We start from the raw sequence: 23,253 nt of genomic DNA on the forward strand, positions 1-23,253 counted from the left end.
CTTTTGGAGGAGGACGTCATGGTATCTTGGACATTTGGCATTTTCATATATTTATATATCAGTAGATACTGAAAATGCTGAATGTGCTTATCGCAACATCAAAGTAAAACTGGTGAGATTTTTACAGCTTAATTATTTCTCTTGACATAATATTGTACGTTTTCCATTTAATTTATTTGCTCATTTTTTATATAATTAAAAACAATTTATTCATAACCAGAATAGTTGATGCATGTATAAATAAAAAGATACATGAACAGTGTGTTTTACTTTTTTATGTGACCACTTATAGTGGAGGAAATGAATGATTTATGAATTATCATATGTAAAAACAACAAATTTATATGATGGGACTTAAGTATAAGAAAATTTGTGAGGTTCAAACAAGAAACCTGCTGAATAATGAAACATCTCAGTCCATACACAGTTCGTGACTGCCCGGCTGGTCACTATAATGCCATTGGGACCACAGTGGAGTTTACTATTTCTTATATTACACCGAAGAGTTTTCCCTGTACCACTGTACAGTGTTGTAGGATTGTTTATGGGTTAGAACCTAAACATATGGATTAAATCTCAAAGTTTGTCGCCCTGCAGAACATCAGCAATGTTGTAATTAATGTAATTTAAGAAATACTGGTTCTTTTCAGTTTGAATAATGTTGTTATTTTCACTTCAGGAAACAACTAATTGGCTTTCTAAACATTTAATTAACATTTGAATATTTTTTGTATGTAATGACAACTATTGTTAAACAATAACAGACATAAATATTATATATTTTACTCCTCAGAGATATTGGTCCTTCTATATCTATATTATCGGTCAATTTAGTGCAAATTTATTGGTGTGTAACCCGAACTATATTTTCGGTGTTATATCTTCCGCCTAGAGGCGTTAGACATATCCTTCCACCAAATACACCCGAGTGACGATCGCCGATATGGCGGAATTGTCCGAGGAGTCCCGATTGGCCCGGTCAGTAACTTATAGTATAAGGGAGGCCACTGCGTAGGAGATTGAGATTTATAGTGCAGATAGAATTGTTTTACGAACGAAATTTGGGGGAGGTATAAAACCCGGAACTATCCGGAAATCTTTATGGTAAAACCCGGATCCGATATAAATGGTTATAACTTCATTATTATTCGTCCGATATTAATTATAATGGTACCGTTGTAAAGAAGATCCTCTACAGATTCTAACCATATCAAAATATTTTATGGCAGGGTCGTAGTCGGCCTGTAAATCGCGGACAAAGTCGGCCTGTTTTAACGTTTTTTTTTACACACGCAAATGCCGAAAAGAAAACCCGGATCCGATATAAATGGTTATAACTTCATTATTATTCGTCCGATATTAATTATAATGGTACCGTTGTAAAGAAGATCCTCTACAGATTCTAACCATATCAAAATATTTTATGGCAGGGTCGTAGTCGGCCTGTAAATCGCGGACAAAGTCGGCCTGTTTTAACGTTTTTTTTTACACACGCAAATGCCGAAAAGAAAACCCGGATCCGATATAAATGGTTATAACTTCATTATTATTCGTCCGATATTAATTATAATGGTACCGTTGTAAAGAAGATCCTCTACAAATTCTAACCATATCAAAATATTTTATGGCAGGGTCGTAGTCGGCCTGTAAATCGCGGACAAAGTCGGCCTGTTTTAACGTTTTTTTTTACACACGCAAATGCCGAGAAGAAAACCCGGAACCGATATAAATGGTTATGACTTCATTATTATTCGTCCGATATTAATTATAATGGTACCGTTGTAAAGAAGATCCTCTACAGATTCTAACCATATCAAAATATTGTATGGCAGGGTCGTAGTCGGCCTGTAAATCGCGGACAAAGTCGGCCTGTTTTAACGGTTTTTTTTACACACGCAAATGCCGAGAAGAAAACCCGGAACCGATATAAATGGTTATAAATGCATTATTATTCGTCCGATATTAATTATAATGGTACCGTTGTAAAGAAGATCCTCTACAGATTCTAACCATATCAAAATATTGTATGGCAGGGTCGTAGTCGGCCTGTAAATCGCGGACAAAGTCGGCCTGTTTTAACGGTTTTTTTACACACGCAAATGCCGTAAAGAAAACCCGGAACCGATATAAATGGTTATAAATGCATTATTATTCGTCCGATATTAATTATAATGGTACCGTTGTAAAGAAGATCCTCTACATTTTCTAACCATATGAAAATATTTTATGGCAGGATCGTAGTCGGCCTGTAAATCGCGGACAAAGTCGGCCTGTTTTAACGGTTTTTTTTTACACACGCTAATGCCGTAAAGAAAACCCGGAACCGATATAAATGGTTATAAATGCATTATTATTCGTCCGATATTAATTATAATGGTACCGTTGTAAAGAAGATCCTCTACAGATTCTAACCATATCAAAATATTGTATGGCAGGGTCGTAGTCGGCCTGTAAATCGCGGACAAAGTCGGCCTGTTTTAACGGTTTTTTTTACACACGCAAATCTAGATGACAATATACAATATACGCACCGTGAAGAAACTAACTCACAACTTATATACAGAAAATATTTGAATTAAATCATTAAAGGCACTTCTAGCAGAAGAACCTGGAGTTCGTAAAGACTTTTATTAAAAAGTAAGGAAATGAACTTTCAATTATTACTTTAATCAGCAATTCAACAACAAACGGGCCATATTAAAGGGTTTCATGTGACCTAATGAACTGAACTGTTAGCCCAAAAACCCCGCCCAAAACAGATTGTCATCCTATTCGTTGCCATCCTTGCAACCACAATTTACCTACGAAGGTCAGATCGGGATTCGAACCCGAAACCACCCATTAGCCATCTAAATAAGATATGATTCCGGCCTGGGTTGCTCTACCAATTAAGCTATTCTGACCTTTTGAAAAATATATGGGTAAACTGCAATGCTGTTGAATAGCATGATTAACTTGCTTAGAAAAACGTTTCCAAAGAATTACATGTACATTTCATTGAAATTGTTTTATGATTTAGAACGATATATTTGCAGTTTAAAAGGTCACACGAGGCAATGTTTGAAAAGCCCACAAAAGCTTCCGTTTGTAAAATGGTGATAATTTGCCGACCGTGTAGTTCATATAAACCCTTATTTTGCACAAATCGGGAAGAAACATTTATGGATCGAAAACCAACTGCAGATAAGAGCAACATAACAGTCCTTGTAACTAAGTAACTTTTTTGTTTTAAAATCGCACAAAAGCTGCTGTTTGTAAAATAGATAAAATCACCTTATGTCTGCACTCATCTGAAGTATATATGGTTCGAATACCATCTGCGGATAAGAGCAACTAAACAGTCCGGGGCAATTGCACTTTACCGGTACGCACTATAACCCAAGCCCTTATAATTAGTGTTAAGTTGCGCAAATTTCGGAATCCATGATGGCAGCGTACCGGTAAAGTGCAATATAGCCAACATAAATAAGGAGTTAAAGCGGGACTGCACGATTTGTGTCAAATATGTTAATCAGCAATTAAACAACAAACAGGCCATATTAAACGGTTTCATGTGACTAGACGAACTGATGAACTGAACGGTTAGCCCAAAACCCCGCCGAAAACAAATTGTCACACTATCCGTTTCCAGCCTTGCAACCACAAGTTTACCTACGAAGTTCAGATCGGGATTCGAACCCGAACCCACCCATGAGCCATCTAATGATACCGGCCTGGGTTGCTCTACCAATTAAGCTATCTGACCTTTTGAAAAATATGTAGGTAAACTGCAATTCTGTATTATAGCATGAATGACTTGCTCAGCAAAAGTTTACAGTTATTCGCACATCCCTGCTCATAGCAAAACACAATTGACTAACATAAAATCTTTTTCCGTAAATTTATAAATCTTTAATCGAAACATCTTCATTCATTTTCATAAGATAATGTTTTATTAATTTTGCATTGCCTTGTAGCTTTACATTTAAATTAGGAGATTTGTGACGTATATCGTGTGTGGTCATTTCAGTGACGAAAAAAACTAGTTTAACCTCAAAATATTTAACATACAGTCCACACAGGCTAAACAGGGTCGACACTCTTCGCTGTTATGACATTTTTCGTTTAAATGAAGTCTCTTCTTAGCAAAGATACCATTAAGGCGGAAAGTGTCGTCCCTCATAAGCCTGTGCGAACTGCACAGGCTAATCTGGGACGACACTGTACGCACATGCATTATGCCCAGTTTTCTCAGAATACGACACATAGTTTAAACGCATTTTCGATAGAATTAGCGACGACATATGAACGTGGTTTGTTTTTAACAGTTAATTATTTATTCAAAGCATCATCAAATGCAAAACGTATTTAGGATTGTTTGTTTGTCATGCATTATTGTAAACTTCGATAAGATTAAAAAAAGAGCAGACATGTGTATGTGGTTAAAAAAATGTAAGATAAATTGAAAGAGAGCATAATGTGGATGTGCATTTCGTTTGACTCTCTGGATTTTAATGACAAGTCGGACGTGGCATTTTAGTTAACAGTAAAATATTTGTTAAAAATTCGAACGAGCCCAAAACGCATTTTGGATCTTGTGTTTGTCATGCATACTAGAAAACTTCCATAGGCATAAAATAACTCGCTTCTACGTGATCGCGGGTTTTTGTCTTACATGTACACTATACATGAAAGGAAGGTATCATTACTCTCGTTTATTTTATATATATTATTATGAAAAATTATTTCGTTAAAGGCATAGTCAAACGGAAATACTTTTCATGGTTATTATAATATATCATTCCTTCACTAAAATGAATGATATATCTTTGGATAATTGTCAATTTTGTGGTTTAAATTTGAAATGTCATAATATGTAACGTCTCTTACAGAGTATATTATATATACGATTTTGTAGTGACTGTCATGTTTTATACATAGCACACACAATGCACCCATATCCGATTTTTCGTCATTTAAAGTCAAAAGTTTCAATTGGTTGCATCAAAATATCACTCACTACAAGTTGGTTTTTAACTACTTCAAAAAATGAAAATGCCCCTTTAATTGACTATAGAGGATTTGACACCATTGAGTTAATGCTGTTAGTACAGATGACATAATAGTTTCAGATTTTAATTCGCACCGTTCGCTTAACTCAACGTTCAATGGCACGCGAACTTATTATTGTAACTAATGCAAGCTAAAAATAATATGTGAATATTTTCTAAAAAAACCACTATCCTGCGAAAATGGATCTTATTTAATTGTGGTTCCCTCTTATGTTGTCCGTCGACTTTAAGAATAATGTGTCAGTAATAAAAGTATTGTACATATTCACATGCTTTGTAATAAATGAAAGATGCAAATGTGTCCAATTCATCTTTTTCAGTGCGCTTAATGTAGCTTCTTTAATATCCAACTTAATTAGCGCCGTCTTTATTAAGGCTATGTCTATTTTAAGAACAGATTACGGGGCGCCTAGATTACAGTGAAGTTTATACTAATGTGCAACAATGATGTGGGTCCACTCTCGTTGTTTATTTTATATGTACATAACAATTTGGCAATAAATGACATCAGTTATTTTCAGTAAATCCAATTTGTTCATAACAGTAGCCAGGTGCCTGAGATAGAGCTGATAAATAGGGATAACCACAGCAGGTGGCTAATACACAGTGTAGACTTCCCCTGTTGTATTATTGGAATTGTTTTTTATCTGATTGGCATTTATGAAGTGTATTAATTCGGGTCTGTTGGCGATCATTTTATGTGCAAAACTGTGTTTCTTACTGACTTTCAATCGTTATGCTTTTAAACACAATTTCATGAAACCATTTAATTAAATACATTGGCGCGTTGGAACATGAATTGTAAATCAAGCTGAGTGGTATCAGTTTTTAAATCGCATAACTCGCTTAAATCTACGTTCAATATCACGCACGCTTAACAAAATTATAAAAACATCACGTGATTCATTATATTGGTTTAAAAAAGTATGTACACATATGATATGTATTGTTATATTTTGTTTTTGTTTTTAATCAACAAGAAAAAATAAAACATTGTCATATATATAGCGCTTTACCTTTGCAAAATTCTACATTACATAAAGAAGTATCGTATTTGTTAAAGTGAACATGCTTGACATATTTATAATGCATTATTACAAGTAATATAGTGCACACGGAATGTGACCTTTAACTTTATGCAATCCACATTTTTAAGCGTCGTATTGTAACAGTAGCAGACAACAGGCATCAGGTTAATAAGAATAACTGATGTATTTATAGAACGTGAATAAAATCACCAAGTAACATGTTTTGAAATTACAAATAATAGTATAACATTATTCATCTATCAATAGTCATTAAAAGCTATGTTTAAAAGCAAATAATATCAAAATGTTTGCCGAAATAAACAATTGTGCTGTGTTTGTGTCACGCTCTATTGGTATTTAAGTCGGTCCATACAATCACCGAAAAGCACCGAAAGGCACTCAATTTCTCTCTCTATATATGCAATATATCGTTTCTAGCGTGTGTTAACGGGTTTAATTAGTTATTAATGGTTATATGAATGTATGTCTATACTACATTTTGCCCAAAATTGGATTAATATCGGCAATATACCGACCGAATAGCAATTCATGTCAAGACCGAAAAGCAATCAATTTCTTGTATATAAATGAAAAATTGCGTTTCTATTGTGTGAGTAACGGATTAAATGAGTTATAAATGGTTATATTTTATGCATACTTATACTACCTTTTGTTTATTATGATGTATTAATGCCCAAAATTGGATAAATATCGGCAATATACCGCCCGAAAAGCACTTCATGTGACGACCGAAAAGCACTCAATTTCTCGCTATATATATGAAAACTTGCGTTTCTATTGTGTGTAAACGGACTAAATTAGTTATAAATGGTTATATTTCATGCATATTTATACTACCTTGTGTTTATTATGATGTATTAATGCCCAAAATTGGATAAATATCGGCAATATACCGACCGAAAAGCACTTCATGTGAAGACCGAAAAGCACTCGATTTCTCGCAATATATATGCAAAAATGCGTTTCTATTGTGTGTTAATGGACTAAATTAGATAAAAATGGTTATATTTCATGCATATTTATACTACCTTGTGTTTATTATGATGTATTAATGCCCCATATTGGATAAATATCGGCAATATACCGACCGAAAAGCACTTCATGTGACGACCGAAAAGCACTCCCGCGACAGCACAGAATCACCGAAAAGCACTCAATTTCTTCATATTTTCATGAAAGTAAGCCATAAGTGCCGTTTATAATGGATTGAAAACATGTACGTATTAATTAAGTAATTAATCACTTCGTTAAATATTGATTTAAGTGTAAAGATCACGCACAAAAGTATTTTTATTTGCAACCGAAAAGCACTATCGCGCCAGCATAGAATCACCGAAAAGCACTCAATTATTCTATATATACATGAAAGTAAACTATAAGGGCCGATTTTAATGGAGTGAAAAAATGTACATATTTATTTAGTCAATAATGACTTCGTTAAATGTTGATTTAAGTATAAAAATAAAAAAGGCAGTTCTTCTTTTCATTTGCATCAAATTAAAGGTTAAAGACCGAATGTTTAAAAAAAAACTGCTATTTTATGAATATATATCAAGCACGTACACTTAACCAAAAAATACGATATTTCTTTATTTAATGTAGAATTTTGAAAAAGTAAAGCGCTTTATACATAACAATGCTTCTTTCTGGTACTTCTTGAGTAAATAAACAACAATGTACAGCATATTATATTTGTACATAATTTATAAAAAGAACTATGCGCGTCCCATTGAACGTTGAGTTAAGCGAGAGTTGAGAATTAAATTACACATTCATTGTTTCATTATTTCTTTTTTACATTGAAATGATTAAAAAATTAAGTCAGAAAACCAGCTTTGCTGCATTAAATGACCTTTAACAAAACGCCATCAGACCCGAATGAATACACGTCATTTATTCCAAGCAGGTAAATAACAAATACTATAATAAAACAGGGGAAGTCTACACTGTGTATAAGCAACCTGCTGTGGGTATCGTATCAGCTCAATACACAGGAACATGGTCATAATGGCTACTGTACTGGAAAAATTGGATTTACAGTCAAAATAACCAATTTCGTTTAAGTCTACACTGTGTATTAGCAACTTGCTGTGGTGATCTTATCAGCTCAATACACAGGAACATGGCTACTGTACGGAAAAAAATGGATTTACAGCCAAAATAACTGATTTCATTTATTGCTGAAGTGGTGTGTATTTAAATTAACAACGAGCATTGATCCACCTCACCGTTGCACATTATATTAAATTAATTAATTTAATGAACTAATTAAAGGCGGCGCTAATAAAGTGTGAAGGTGGAAATTAAGAAATAAGATATATTTTCGCATGACACTGAATACACACGATACATGGATAAAATATAAATAAGACACATTTGAATCTTTCATTTCTCCAACAAAATAGCACGTAGTCACATATATCAGATAGCTTAAAGACCAGAAAACAATATAAGTTAGACACATTTGCATCTTACATATCTTAAAAAAAACAAACATGTGAATCTAAAGCAATACATTTATTACTGACACTACCTTTTCTATATGTTGGCGGACAGCATAAGTTCAAAGAAGGAACCACAATTAAATAAGATCCATTTTCGAATGATAATGATTGTATAGCAAGAAGTCATATATTAATTCTAGCTAAACTTGCATTAGTTAAAATAATTGTGTTCATTAAGTTCACATCAATCTGTTCTGTAAAAAGAGATAGAACAGATTAAAGACGGCGCTAATAAAGTGTGAAAGTGCGCGTGCCTTTGAACGTTGAGTTAAGCGAGAGGTGCGAATGAAATTACACATAATTAAAAACTGATAATATTGTGTCACCTTGCATTGTGCTAACATCAATAACTCAAAAGTGTCTCGATGCTCGCGCAATAAATGGTTTTAATGGAACCATTAAAATCGCTATTATTAATACAAAGCACATGAACTAAAATTCATGCTGCAATTTCTATTTAAGAGTTTCACGTCAATTAGAAAAACTTAAAACATTTACATCAATTTACGTATAAGATGATAAACAGCATGAAGTGCTTTTCGGTTGGTACATTGCCGATATATTTATAACTTGCTACCAGTTGATTATAACTATATATTTTATTTGATATTTTACATGACTGTCTTAGTCCTCTAAGCCGAAATGATCCGTAAACTAAAAAAGTTTCTTTGTGTCGTATTACTTAAACTAAATTTTGATTCACATCGTGCATCGAATCATTTCTGTCGGTCATGTCGGTTGATATTCATTATTTTTCTGGGATTGTTTTAGTATGATGCTGCTGCCTTTGCAAATATAACAGAATAGTTTATTTTTGACTTAAGCATGTGAAGCTCATCGTTATTAACATACATATAAATAACAGCATGCGTTGAAGTACACCCAAAAACACACATAATTTTAAAGAATAAATAATCTAAATAAACACGAAATATATTTCGTGAACATATATTTCGTGAGAATGGTACATGGATGGGTTTAATACACAGTGGTCACACAATGTTATGCATATAGGTTTACAAAAATATAGATACAGTTACATATTTCTGACCTTATTTTTTTTTGTGAAAAATGTACTTCTATTTAACACTACATATATATGACATTTTCTCTTATTTTAAAGCATGTTAAACAATACATGGCTAGCTTTCTTAATACAGTTTTGTTTGTGCTATTAAGTAGTTTAATAAACATGAACATATTCGGTCGGATTCTATAATATTTCGGAATTAATGCATTCCTAACATCATTATAATAAGGACATTTAAGAACAAAGTGAAATTCATCCTCGATGTCATTTAGGTTACATAATATACATTTGCGTTGATCTCTGTCAATAAGTGTATATTCAGTTATTATCCTTTATAAAAGTGCGGCTCGTGTGAATTTGTGAATAGCAGAAGCATTTGTCTGCTTAATTAAGATCCGTGTTAGTGTTCGTGTGTCGTATGAATAGATATCGTTGCAGGAAATTACAATGATCCGTAAATTTAAGATCTGTACAGTATTGACGAAATCAGAATGAAGTATCTGGCTTATTTGGTATTTTTCCACACATGTTTTTCTTAACTTTTATTTAATTTAAATCCGTTTATAGGAACTCTATATATATATATATAGCGAGAAATTGAGTGCTTTTCGGTCTTCACAGGAAAAGCATTTCGGTCGGTATATTGCCGATATTTATCCAATTTTGTAGTATAGACATACAATCATATAACCATTAATTAACTAATTAAACCCGTTAACACACACTAGAAACGATATATTGCATATATATAGCGAGAAATTGAGTGTATTTTCGGTGCTTTTCGGTGCTATTCGATGCTTTTCTGTACTTTGCGGTGATTGTATGCACCCGTAAATAACTATGTATAGACATCGTGAACAATACATAGTGAGCAATCTACCCATATATACAATATATAATCATATCATAATATATATATATATATATATATGTACTGTGCACGGTACTTACCGAAAAGAAAGGCGCAACTTCAAAAACGTCCCTCTCGTACATAAACTGGAGCGTTTTATATCCAGAATACGAGAACACTGTGTACGATCCCTTACACAAATAATCAGACAAGTACTTTGTCTGGCTATGTCCCACTACTAAAGGCATTGTAAGTAAATAAAATCAAACACAACAATTCGAGCACAAGGTCAATTAACACACTTTATATCAACACCGATTCATAAAATGTTTATATGATTTATATCGTGATCAAAGCTAGACTTGTATTGCAGTTATGATTTTTTTCTTAACAAAAAACTTCTTATTTAAGTATTCGGATCGGAACGGTTTGACAACAAGCTGTATATCTACCCAAGACCCAAATCTTCGATTGACAGTAAGTAAGAACAACATGCCAAGAGCAGATATACAAGGGTGGCACTAACCTGTGATCGCGACCATTGTATCCTTAATTGGCAGTTGTTGTTACTGTGTCCCCGGAAAATTTCAGGGTATTGCATGAACCATGTCACGAAATTGACATTTAACTGGTAATATCAATGTCAAAAGTAGCAGTAACAGACATAGTTACCGTGACTTAGTGGTCTAAGGTGCCCATCTACCTACCCAGGGGTTGTGGATTGATATGGCATCTTTTCATATTGGTATTAACACGGCCGTAGGAATAGGTCCATTGTTTACATTACAATGGTATCAAATAATGTATGGTCGGTTGGGAAAGTGATGATTTTATCACCTTTTCCGGGTAGTCCTATAGGCATTTGCGCGTGTACAAAACGTTAAAATAGGCCGACTTTGACCGCGATTTACAGGCTGAATCTGAACCTGCCTTAAAATATTTTTAGATGGTTAGAAACTGTGGAGGTTCTCCTGTACTACAATACCATTATAATTAATATCGAGTCAATAATACTGTTTTATAACCCCGTTTACCTTCTCCGGGTTTTCCTTAAGGCATTTCCGTGTGTAAAAAAAACCGTTAAAACAGGCTGACTTTGACCGGGATTTACAGGCGGACTCTGACCCTGCCATAAATTATTTTGACATGGTTAATAACTGTGGAGTATCTTCTTTACAACGGTACCATTATAATTAATATCGGACGAATAATAATGCATTTATAACCATTTTCGCTTTGATGCTTCGCCTTATTTCATATTATGCTTTCTCACAATATTTTTTACATATTTAGAAACAGTGGAACAATACCGTAACAACGGTACCAAAAATGTATGGTCGGTTGGGAAAAGGATGCTTTTATAACCCCTTTTAGCTTTTCCGTGTTTTCCTCAAGACATTGTTCTGTGTTAAAAAAAACACGGTATTTTTCGGTCAACTTTTACCGCACAGCGATTTACAGGTTAACACTGTCCCTGCCATAAAATATTTTAACATTATTAGAAACTGTAGAGGATCTTCTTTACAACGGTACCATTACAATTAATATCGGACGAATAATAATGCATTTATAACCATTTATATCGGTTCCTGGTTTTCTTTACGGCATTAGCGTGTGTAAAAAAAAACCGTTAAAACAGGCCGACTTTGTCCGCGATTTACAGGCCGACTACGATCCTGCCATAAAATATTTTGATATGGTTAGAAAATGTAGAGGATCTTCTTTACAACGGTACCATTATAATTAATATCGGACGAATAATAATGCATTTATAACCATTTATATCGGTTCCGGGTTTTCTTTACGGCATTTGCGTGTGTAAAAAAACCGTTAAAACAGGCCGACTTTGTCCGCGATTTACAGGCCGACTACGACCCTGCCATACAATATTTTGATATGGTTAGAATCTGTAGAGGATCTTCTTTACAACGGTACCATTATAATTAATATCGGACGAATAATAATGCATTTATAACCATTTATATCGGTTCCGGGTTTTCTTCTCGGCATTTGCGTGTGTAAAAAAAACCGTTAAAACAGGCCGACTTTGTCCGCGATTTACAGGCCGACTACGACCCTGCCATACAATATTTTGATATGGTTAGAATCTGTAGAGGATCTTCTTTACAACGGTACCATTATAATTAATATCGGACGAATAATAATGAAGTCATAACCATTTATATCGGTTCCGGGTTTTCTTCTCGGCATTTGCGTGTGTAAAAAAAAACGTTAAAACAGGCCGACTTTGTCCGCGATTTACAGGCCGACTACGACCCTGCCATAAAATATTTTGATATGGTTAGAATTTGTAGAGGATCTTCTTTACAACGGTACCATTATAATTAATATCGGACGAATAATAATGAAGTTATAACCATTTATATCGGTTCCGGGTTTTCTTTTCGGCATTTGCGTGTGTAAAAAAAAACGTTAAAACAGGCCGACTTTGTCCGCGATTTACAGGCCGACTACGACCCTGCCATAAAATATTTTGATATGGTTAGAATCTGTAGAGGATCTTCTTTACAACGGTACCATTATAATTAATATCGGACGAATAATAATGAAGTTATAACCATTTATATCGGATCCGGGTTTTCTTTTCGGCATTTGCGTGTGTAAAAAAAAACGTTAAAACAGGCCGACTTTGTCCGCGATTTACAGGCCGACTACGACCCTGCCATAAAATATTTTGATATGGTTAGAATCTGTAGAGGATCTTCTTTACAACGGTACCATTATAATTAATATCGGACGAATAATAATGAAGTTATAACCATTTATATCGGATCCGGGTTTTCTTTTCGGCATTTGCGTGTGTAAAAAAAAACGTTAAAACAGGCCGACTTTGTCCGCGATTTACAGGCCGACTACGACCCTGCCATAAAATATTTTGATATGGTTAGAATCTGTAGAGGATCTTCTTTACAACGGTACCATTATAATTAATATCGGACGAATAATAATGAAGTTATAACCATTTATATCGGATCCGGGTTTTACCATAAAGATTTCCGGATAGTTCCGGGTTTTATACCTCGCCCGAAATTTGTTTTAGGTTATAAGAAGATTTTTTGACATAAAACGGTCTTAGAAAAATTCACTAAAAACGGTGTCAGCAATATTCTTGGAAGAAAACGTTAGAAAAACGTTTCCAAATTTTTTTTGTAAGAATGACCATATACTAAATTAAATAGATATTTCGTCTGATTTTTGATCAGGTAAGGCTTCATAATGGGTAACCGAGCGATGTGGATTTTTGAAATGTGGTATATACCATAAGCATAGGTGCGTAAACGCACCTATGCTAAAAACCAATACACCCTTTATGTAGGTGTGAAGAGGGGTAAGAAGGGTAAAGTTATAGGTCGGTTCACGAATTACACTTCAAACACTTAACAGTAATACCAGAACTGGACAAACATGCATGCGTTATAAACATAATTAAAGTATTATTTTGATTAACTACGATCAAAGTATAAAACGATAATTATATATTATTTGTTTGTCACATAAACACACAATTGTTTAATAAATCTAATAAGCCGTAACAAACCTACCTAACTGCAATATACGATTATTATTAAAGTTAGTCTATATTTCATGCTACTGGAGAAAATAAAAATAAAATATTGATCGAGAAGCATTTTATTTGTTTATTTTATGTTAGTAAATACATAAACAGAAATGAGAGAACAACTCCTCAATCATCGCACGGTATATCGTCGGTATCGATCGAAAAGGATGTTATTTCAGATTGTTACAAAATGCAGTTTTGTCCTTTTTTATCGAGACTGACGATATGCTGAAGTGTAGAAGTTGTAGATGGTGGTTTTTAATGCATTCATATTTCATTTTTATAGATATTAAATCGATTGGTGATTAAATATAAAATGTTAATAAAGTGTGTCTATATTCCCTCTATTGGAAGAAAATAAAAATAAAATATTTATCGAGAAACACTTTTGTGTTTATGTTTTGTTAATTTAATCAAATAAATACACGAAATACCCCTTTTCGAGCCCCAGATATGCGACTTACCTGTATTTTCCGTTATCGATATTTTACTCTTAACATAAAAATGTGGGACAATCGGGAGTAAACCTTTGGCGTAACGGTCCCGTTTCTTATCCGTGTAATCTAGAATCCGTGTAATCTAGAATCCGTGGTGCAATCTATCTAAAATAAATTGGTTAAAATAAATGATAATTTGTAAAAAAAATAAACATTCTGCACAAATTCAATTATTTACTTTACCTGTGTTCAGGAATTATTTCAGTGTTGATGGTTTGTGAACTATGCCAAAAGCACCATAGCTATGAAACACGTGTATTTTTAATATTGCAATGTTCCACAGAAATGATGCTGATGATAATTCTACACGATGATGAATTACAAGATATATTTCTAAATTTCATTTCCACCAACAATTCCACTACCAGTTCAAATGCGTTCGTAGATCTAGACAGTTAAGCATAACACTATTCCATTCAACAACCGTGACACATGTACTCAATTTTTCAAATTTTCGCAATTAAAATTGACTTCTACTGTTTATATTGTTGTTGTTGTACTTTTGAAAGTAGTTCGTAAGATGGCGACCATTAACCCAGAGATTGATTTATGAAATAAATCGTCTGCTGATCCAGAGTGTTCTCAATCCGTCAATTGTTAAAGAAAGCATTGGGTTATTTGAGTTCGTTTCACATTTTAAAGAAATCGGAAAAGCAGTCTCACCGGTTTCATTCGAGCAATTCATCCCATCACTGTAATATATTCCATCCTAGACACACACTATCATTACACTTAATGCGACTGCATTTCAAAATTCAACCGCGTCCTTGACCTGAATGATGCAAACAAATGATTTCGTTAGCAGACAACCGCTAGAAGTATTAGTATGGCGATTTGTTTTGCATTTATAAAGAAGAAACCCTATATCGATTGATAACTTACGGATTTTATTCTAATACGGTTCACTTATTTGAAATGTTAACATTCAATTCTGTCTTGTTCTGAGAAAACTGGGGCATAATGCATGTGCATAAAGTGTCGTCCCAGATTAGCCTGTGCAGTTTGCACAGGCTAATCATGGACGACACTTTCCGCTTAAACAAGATCTTCGGTAAGAAGGGACTTCCTTTAAAAGACAAATACCATAAAAGCGGAAAGTGTCGTCCCTGATTAGCCTGTGCATGTCTGGAACGGCACTACGCACATGCATTATGCCCAGTTTTCTCGAACGCGACACACTTGATCGAGAAGAAATATGCAAAAATGTAGCCTGCTATGTACATATCGAAGACATGTAAAGTACACGTTTACTTGCAGCTTGAAGTTCCTTCTATCAAATAATTAAGCTGTATGATGAAAACCACTACATGATTAGCCGATAATGCATTCACATTCCGATTAACCCATTTATGCCTAGTGGACTCTCCGATCCTTCTAAATTGGATCAATTTATTTCCAATATTAGGGATGTCTAGTATATTTATTTCAATATTTAGAATGTTTCTTACAGAAATTCCTTTAAGCAAACGGCGTAGACCCTGATGAGACGCCGCATCATGCGGCGTCTCATCTGGATCTACGCTGTTTGCCAAGGCCTTTTTTCTAGACGCTAGGCATAAATAGGTTAATGATACTTTCATCCAAATGCGACTTTGGAAAATCAGGGGGTTTCGGGGGCGTTTAAAAGGCGATCGAGGACTTTTTCATGTCTGATTTTAATGCTTCTGCACTCCTCTCGAATCTTTGGTGCTTGACCGGAATCGCAAAATGTTTGTCGTCCATATTTTAAATGTTATCAAATGTGGACGCCGAATTGTTCATTTTTGACCGTTTCGGAATGTTCGGAAAATCATCAGTAAAATTAACCGTGACCGTCGCAATGCTTTATTTTACAACTCCTTCTTTCCGAAGATGCACGTGTTCTTTGTTACATTGTAGACTTAGATCTGGATGGCAGTCTCAACGAAGACTGCTTTAATGGGACAGGTATGTTTGTTTTGCTTTTATCTGTCGGGCATTCTCCCTTTATAGTATCGTTTTAATAATTTCATCTAAAAAACGAAACAAATTAGAAAAAAATAGAGATATCGGAAAAACATGCCTTAAAAAGTTGTACTGATAATACTACGAATAAGCATAATAGAGCAATTGTCGTAATATGATGATTGTATTCACGGTAGGTCTGTTGATTAACCCATTTATGCCTAGCGTCTAGAAAAGGACATTGGCAAACAGCGTAGACCCAGATGAGACGCCGCACGATGCGGCGTCTCATCAGGCTCTGCGCTGTTTGCTTAAAGGAATTACTGTACGAAATATTCTAAATATAGAAATGAATATACTATAGACATCCCTAATTTTGGAAATTAATTTATCCAATTTAGAAGGATGGGAGAGTCCACAAGGCTTAAAAGCGTTAATGCGTGCTCAAGTGGCATCAATCGTATTCACGGTAGGTCTGTTGATTAATACCTTCACCATATCTCTGTTCAGTGACTGATCGCAGCTTGGACCTGTACATCCCTGGCGACCTCTTGTTCTGCGACAACGCGACGGCTGATCATACAGACGATATCAGCATCACAACTTCGCCAGAAATGGTCACTACCGATCCCAATCCGCTGCCTGCCCTGCCTCTCGACCCAAACATGGTTATCGACACACATCCGGGTCTCGAACCTCTTCTTCCAGACCCGGTTTCGGGGGCGACAATCATAACTGCGTCGACGCCTACGACGAATGTCTCTGGTATTATGTACATTCATATAACATCATTTAAATCAATGCTTTTTGATCGGAATTCGTACGCAAAGGTGGCATGCGGTTCATATCGGCGAATTTAACAGGATGTCTTTTTCATCACATCCGAATTCCATGTGAAAGTAAAAATAATGTCGATAGATTGCACACACGTTTAATGCGTGATCTTTTTCTATTCCGAGATGTTCTTGTGTATTGTGTTGTCGTAATTATGAAGTGCATTTGGCAATTGCATTTGTCAAATGGTTTAAGGTTAAGACGAAATTTCGATTTCAGATTTTCGTATGCCAAACTTTAAATATTGAGACCGAGTCTCATCGTTATCTAATTTGATTAAACATAATTCTTTGAATCCAGATATTGGTCTTTAGAAACTCTCGGTACCTCTGATTTCAGTAGGTCAGTTGTTAGCAACTGTGTCCTAGCAATTCGTTTGAATGTCGACATGTCTAGGCTTAGGAAGAGTGAAATGTTTGAAAGTTTAATGACGACCGTGGTAACAGAAAACAACAACACAGAGAAACTAGCCTTTTTTTGTCCTCAGAGCCCGTGGAGACCTGCTACACGGAGTGTATATGCCCCTGTGGGTGGGTGACAGAGCCCAAGAACTACACGGCGGAGGAGCTGGAGCAGATAGTGGCCGCCATACAGGAAAAACTCATGGTCAACAAGGAGGAACTGAGCTCATCGGTACGGCATTTACATCACTTTCACCAGGCAAAAGTGTAAACCTGAAAGTCCCCATTTAACTTGACTGTACGCGTGAGCACTTAATGTACGACTTCAGTGAGTGTCCGTATGTTATTTTCGGACGTATGGTGGGTTGCTTTTTGTTTACCTACTTTTGGCCATTAATGTACACAAGGGTACTATCATAATGATTTACCACGGAAAATAACATTACAGTACTAGTATTCGATCTATGATTTATCGAGTGCAATAAGTATACGAGCGAGTATGATTTTACCACTGACAATATATCAGTCATGTTCTGAGAAAACTGGGCAGAATGCATGTGCGTAAAGTGTCGTCCCAGATTAGCCTGTGCAGTCCGCACAGGCTAATCAGGGACGACACTTTCCGCCTAAACAAGATTTTCGATAAGGGACTTCCTTTAAACTAAAATTACAATAAAAGCGGAAAGTGTCGTCCCTGATTAGGCTGTGCGGACTGCACAGGCTTATCTGGGACGACACTTGACGCACATGCAGTATGCCCAGTTTTCTCAGAACGCGACTCATCTGTACATGGAGTAAACGATTTATGATTGATCACTGGCAGTAAGTGTAATAAACGATTTGGAACTTAGCACGGGCAATACTTATACGCAGGGGTGAATGCTTTATGTGTTGTCACTTGTTTAGTGTACACGCAGGTGCTGTGATATAACTTACCACTGGGATTTAGTACTTTTAAACATATTCGCTTAAGTTTATTTAACTGTAACACGAAATATCTTTAAACAAGGGCTGTTTGTAAAACATGCATGCCCCCCATATGGGCTCTAAGTTGTAGTGACAGCCATTTTGTAAATATGTTTTTTGTCACTGTGACCTTGACCTTTGACCTAGTGACCTGAAAATCAATAGGGGTCATCTGCGAGTCATGATCAATGTACCTATGAAGTTTCATGATCCTAGCCATAAGCTTTCCTGAGTTATCATCAGGAAACCATTTTACTATTTCGGGTCACTGTGACCTTGACCTTTGACCTAGTGACCTGAAAATCAATAGGGGTCATCTGCCAGTCATGATCAATGTACCTATCAAGTTTCATGATCCTAGGCATAAGCGTTCTTGAGTTATCATCCGGAAACCATTTTACTATTTCGGGTCACCGTGACCTTGACCTTTGACCTAGTGACCTGAAAATCAATAGGGGTCATCTGCTAGTCATGATCCATCTACCTATCAAGTTTCATGATCCTAGGCATAAGGGTTCTTGAATTATCATCCGGAAACCATTTTACTATTTCGGGTCACCGTGACCTTGACCTTTGACCTAGTGACCTGAAAATCAATAGGGGTCATCTGCTAGTCATGATCAATCTACCTATGAAGTTTCATGATCCTAGGCATAAGCGTTCTTGAATTATCATCCGGAAACCATTTTACTATTTCGGGTCACAGTGACCTTGACCTTTGACCTAGTGACATCAAAATGAATAGGGGTCATCTGTGAGTCATGATCAATGTACCTATGAAGTTTCATGATGCTAGGCCTAAGCGTTCTTGAGTTATCGTCTGACAACCACCTGGTGGACCGACCGACCGACAGACAGACCGACCGACCGACAGACCGACATGAGCAAAGCAATAAACCCCCTCTTCTTTGAAGGGGGGCATAAAAAGATATACGGCGTTGATAGTTCAATGAATGAGACCAAGGATAGCGAATGTCTTTTTCTGTGCAGTGCTTAGCTGCATCACACGCTGAACGGGATGTTACGCGGAGTTTTCGCGGCTTATTTTACATTATTACAAATTGCTGGTCATAAACCTATAGAAACAAAACAGAAAACCAAAATAAGAATGGAATTGAAATTAAAACATATGAGTCAACCGGCCACACGCGAAGTATCCGTATTTATAGGCGCGTTCTTCGAACAAACCTGTTTTAGTGGTTTGTCGGGCATTGCCATTTGATTTGATTATTTACAGTATCGAGAATCATCGCGCTCATGCTTAATACATTAGACAATATGGTGGAATAATTATTGTTAAATTAATCAAAAATAGTATTTATCATTGTAGTGTTGAAAACACATTAAGAATCCATTATTTTACTGGCCGCGAACTCCGGTGATTACCTGTATATAAACTCGATACCTCGCGGGTCGAAATGCAATCCATTAAAGTGAGGCCTCGCTTCCACTGCTCTTTATACTTTTACATGTTTACATGTTGACAGGAATATGGAAGTATGTACTAAATATGAGAACATAGCCTTTAAGTATAAACGCTTTTGCGCTGGTAATTCTATGAAAATAAAAGGTGCACGCACAAACTATTTTGATGTCGAGAATTGAGTGTAAAACGGTTCTTTCTATTAAGCCTTTTCATTAGAGATCAAATTGTTTCATGCAGTAGAACAGTGTTACAAAGACGCGGATATGTTTCCAATGTTCTGGTGGTATGCTCAAATCAGCCAATGGAATAAATGAAGTGTATTAATTTGTACCTTTTATTTGAATTTTATTTGACACTTACAAAGTTCAGGTAAAGTGAAAAGCTGGCTTAATACAGCTACGCCGAAAAAATGATGTAACGGCGAGAAATGTTTGCCATTCAGAACACTCGTAGGAAGTCTTGCAGAATACTCGGGCACTCTAAACGGCGGGTATCGGACCTACAGACATGTATAAGTAGATGTTGGCATAGCTCATATAGTGTATCGTCAATAGCATACGAGTGTTTGATGTATTCCTTTATTAACTCTTTCAGTGCTGGAACCGAATTTTGAAGGCCTTTGCAAACAGTTTGGATCCAGATGAGACACCACAGAACATGGCGTCTCATCAGGATCCAAACTGTTTGCTATTCTGATAGTATAATGGAAAAAAAATCGAAGAAAAGTTTTAGAAAATCAGCAGACGACATTTTAGCAGACGACAAATTTCCCAGCATGCAAAGGGTTAACTGAAATGAAGAAAGTACGAAACTAATATTTACCCTCAAGGCGGCACATGTGATAATACATTTATTGCGCCTGTTTGTTTACTAAAACAAAAACTGGCATTTTTGTTTCTGTTACCACTGTTTTTCTTTTCAAATAAATGGACCCAGCGAACACTTAACGCCGCTGCCGTCTGCTATAGACACTTAGTTTGCATTACTGATTCTCATTCTTTCAACCTAGATACGGAAACTGACGAGTGCTCCCGACTATAGGGTGGAAGCTACGGTGGTCGGCTCGGGAGCCATTGTGTTCCTCGCGGGAGTTCTAGTCTGCATCTTTCTGCTCGACGTCACCACGATTGTCGCGCACTTACGTCAGTTGCGGGACACGATACTAGGACGCTAGAACGTCTGAGAAAAGCGAAGAGGACTCGTTATTTCCTAAAGAAACAATGTGTAGTGTCAATGTATAGTGATATTTGCCTCTATGTCATTATCATAATGTCAAAATAAGCAATAGCTATATCTATATCAAAAGTCTATATGAAATGAGTATTCGTTTTGTGACAGATATTATGGCAGAAAGAAACTGTTTTATTTCCAAAGAATATTTGGATACACAGGTTTGAACAAACATGAATTTCTCAATGTACCAAAGAGTTATAAACATAATACAGAAATATATTGACGCATTTGAACACCTGCCAACTTTTAACAAAAATCTCAAGGACCCATATTATTTACTTACATTAAAACAAGACGGCCTGAAATGCCCAAAGTCGCTTACCTGAGATACCAAGGAAGTGACCTGTTCTGTGCAGCCCGAGATATTATCTGAACAAGTGTTCTGACCAAATTTCACGAAGAGTGAACTATACATGTGACTTAAAGTGTGGTAACAAGGTTATACTAAAGCCACATAAGTACATACATGTATGCCCTGCCCGCTGGAAGCCATGCTTTTCAATAGACCGGAACTAATTTCGAACTTATCGAAGATATCAATAAACAAAAGTTCTGACCAAGCTTCATGAAGATTGGAGAATGAATGTGTCTTCTAGAGCAAGATATCATTTAGACAAATATTCTGTCCAAATTTTATGAAGATCGGACAATAACTGTGGCCTCTAGAGTGTTAACAAGGTTTTACTTTAGCCATATAAATCAAGATAAGAAACAAGAGATGTGTTTGTCAGAAACGCAATGGCCCCTATTGCGCCGCTTTGAAATAAAATTTCAATATAACATTTGGCAGGTTTATAAATTATCTCCCTTCTAAAGCTTATTACTTCCCTTGGATTGTATTTTTTGACTTTTGACCTTGAAGGATGAACTTGACCTTTCACTTCTCAAAATGTGCAGCTTCATGAGATACATATCCATGTCAAACATCAAGTTGCTATCTTCAATATTGCAAAAGTTATGGGCAATGTTAAAGTTTTCGGACGGACGGACGGACAGACTGACGGACAGTTCAACTGCTATATGCAACCCTACCGGGGCATAAACAATGTACCAACACCTTGGGGCGATGTTTTTCAAACAACCAGAACCATTTTTTGAAATCATTCAAGATTTAATTGAGACAAATCTTCTGATCAGGTTTCATGAAGATCGGACAACGAATGTGACCTCTAGAGAATCAAAAAGGTTTTACTATAGCCATACAAGGAAAAATGAACCGTCTCCTGCCGACCATGTTTTCAGAAAACCAAAACCTTTTTCCTGAAGTACATGAAATACTTTTGATATGAAAGTTTACTACAATATAAAAAGCTTTGTATTTATGAATGTTAATTTCTACGTGTGTATGTAATATTCTGCGGAGAAAATAAATTGTGCACGAGAAAAAACAATAACAAAAACACATAAATTAAAATCATATTTAATTTAAATGCTTATACGAAATGTTCTTATAAAGCATAGTGTGCAAATAATCAAATGAGCTGCAGGTTTTGTGTTATATTGGTTTGATAATTTAGAAAAATGTGCATTAGTAAGTAGGTTTTTATTCACGTGTACTTTCTGTTTTTTTTAAAAAGATTTTCTAACCTTCTTGTTGTGATGCCTTGTGTGTGTAGATTAAATGTATTGTTTATAACATTAGAAGTTAGTTGTTTGTGAAGTGGGATAAGATTGGGTTTGTTCAAGATTAACAAGATCACGATTACAAGTCTTGCAGTTTTGATAACATCTATCCGGGATAAGTCCATTAAAATAATAACCAAATGTTGTCTAAAATTCAGCTGTTACTGTATGTGTGATCAAAATAATGTACTTTGCAAAATAGGTGCATGTAATTTGTTGCTTCCGGGGATTCTGTAACTTTGATCGATCACTTGAGCTGTTCCTGCACATAACATGTGTTTTTACG

The 23,253-nt window shown here is 35.5% G+C and overlaps 1 protein-coding gene across 1 annotated transcript in view; it reads left to right on the top strand.

Moving 5' to 3' along the window:
* The window catches only part of LOC127853237 (uncharacterized), a 54,654-nt gene extending 31,674 nt beyond the window's left edge, over positions 1–22,980 (top strand). The window contains exons 9-12 of the mRNA XM_052387574.1: positions 16,440–16,487; positions 16,995–17,249; positions 17,806–17,951; positions 21,121–22,980. Coding sequence (XP_052243534.1) covers positions 16,440–16,487; positions 16,995–17,249; positions 17,806–17,951; positions 21,121–21,285 — 614 coding nt within the window. The 3' untranslated portion in view covers positions 21,286–22,980. The remainder of the gene's footprint in view (positions 1–16,439; positions 16,488–16,994; positions 17,250–17,805; positions 17,952–21,120) is intronic.
* Positions 22,981–23,253: the final 273 nt, after the last annotated feature.

This window comes from Dreissena polymorpha, chromosome 12 (assembly GCF_020536995.1).
Source record: "Dreissena polymorpha isolate Duluth1 chromosome 12, UMN_Dpol_1.0, whole genome shotgun sequence".
Taxonomy (NCBI): domain Eukaryota; kingdom Metazoa; phylum Mollusca; class Bivalvia; order Myida; family Dreissenidae; genus Dreissena; species Dreissena polymorpha.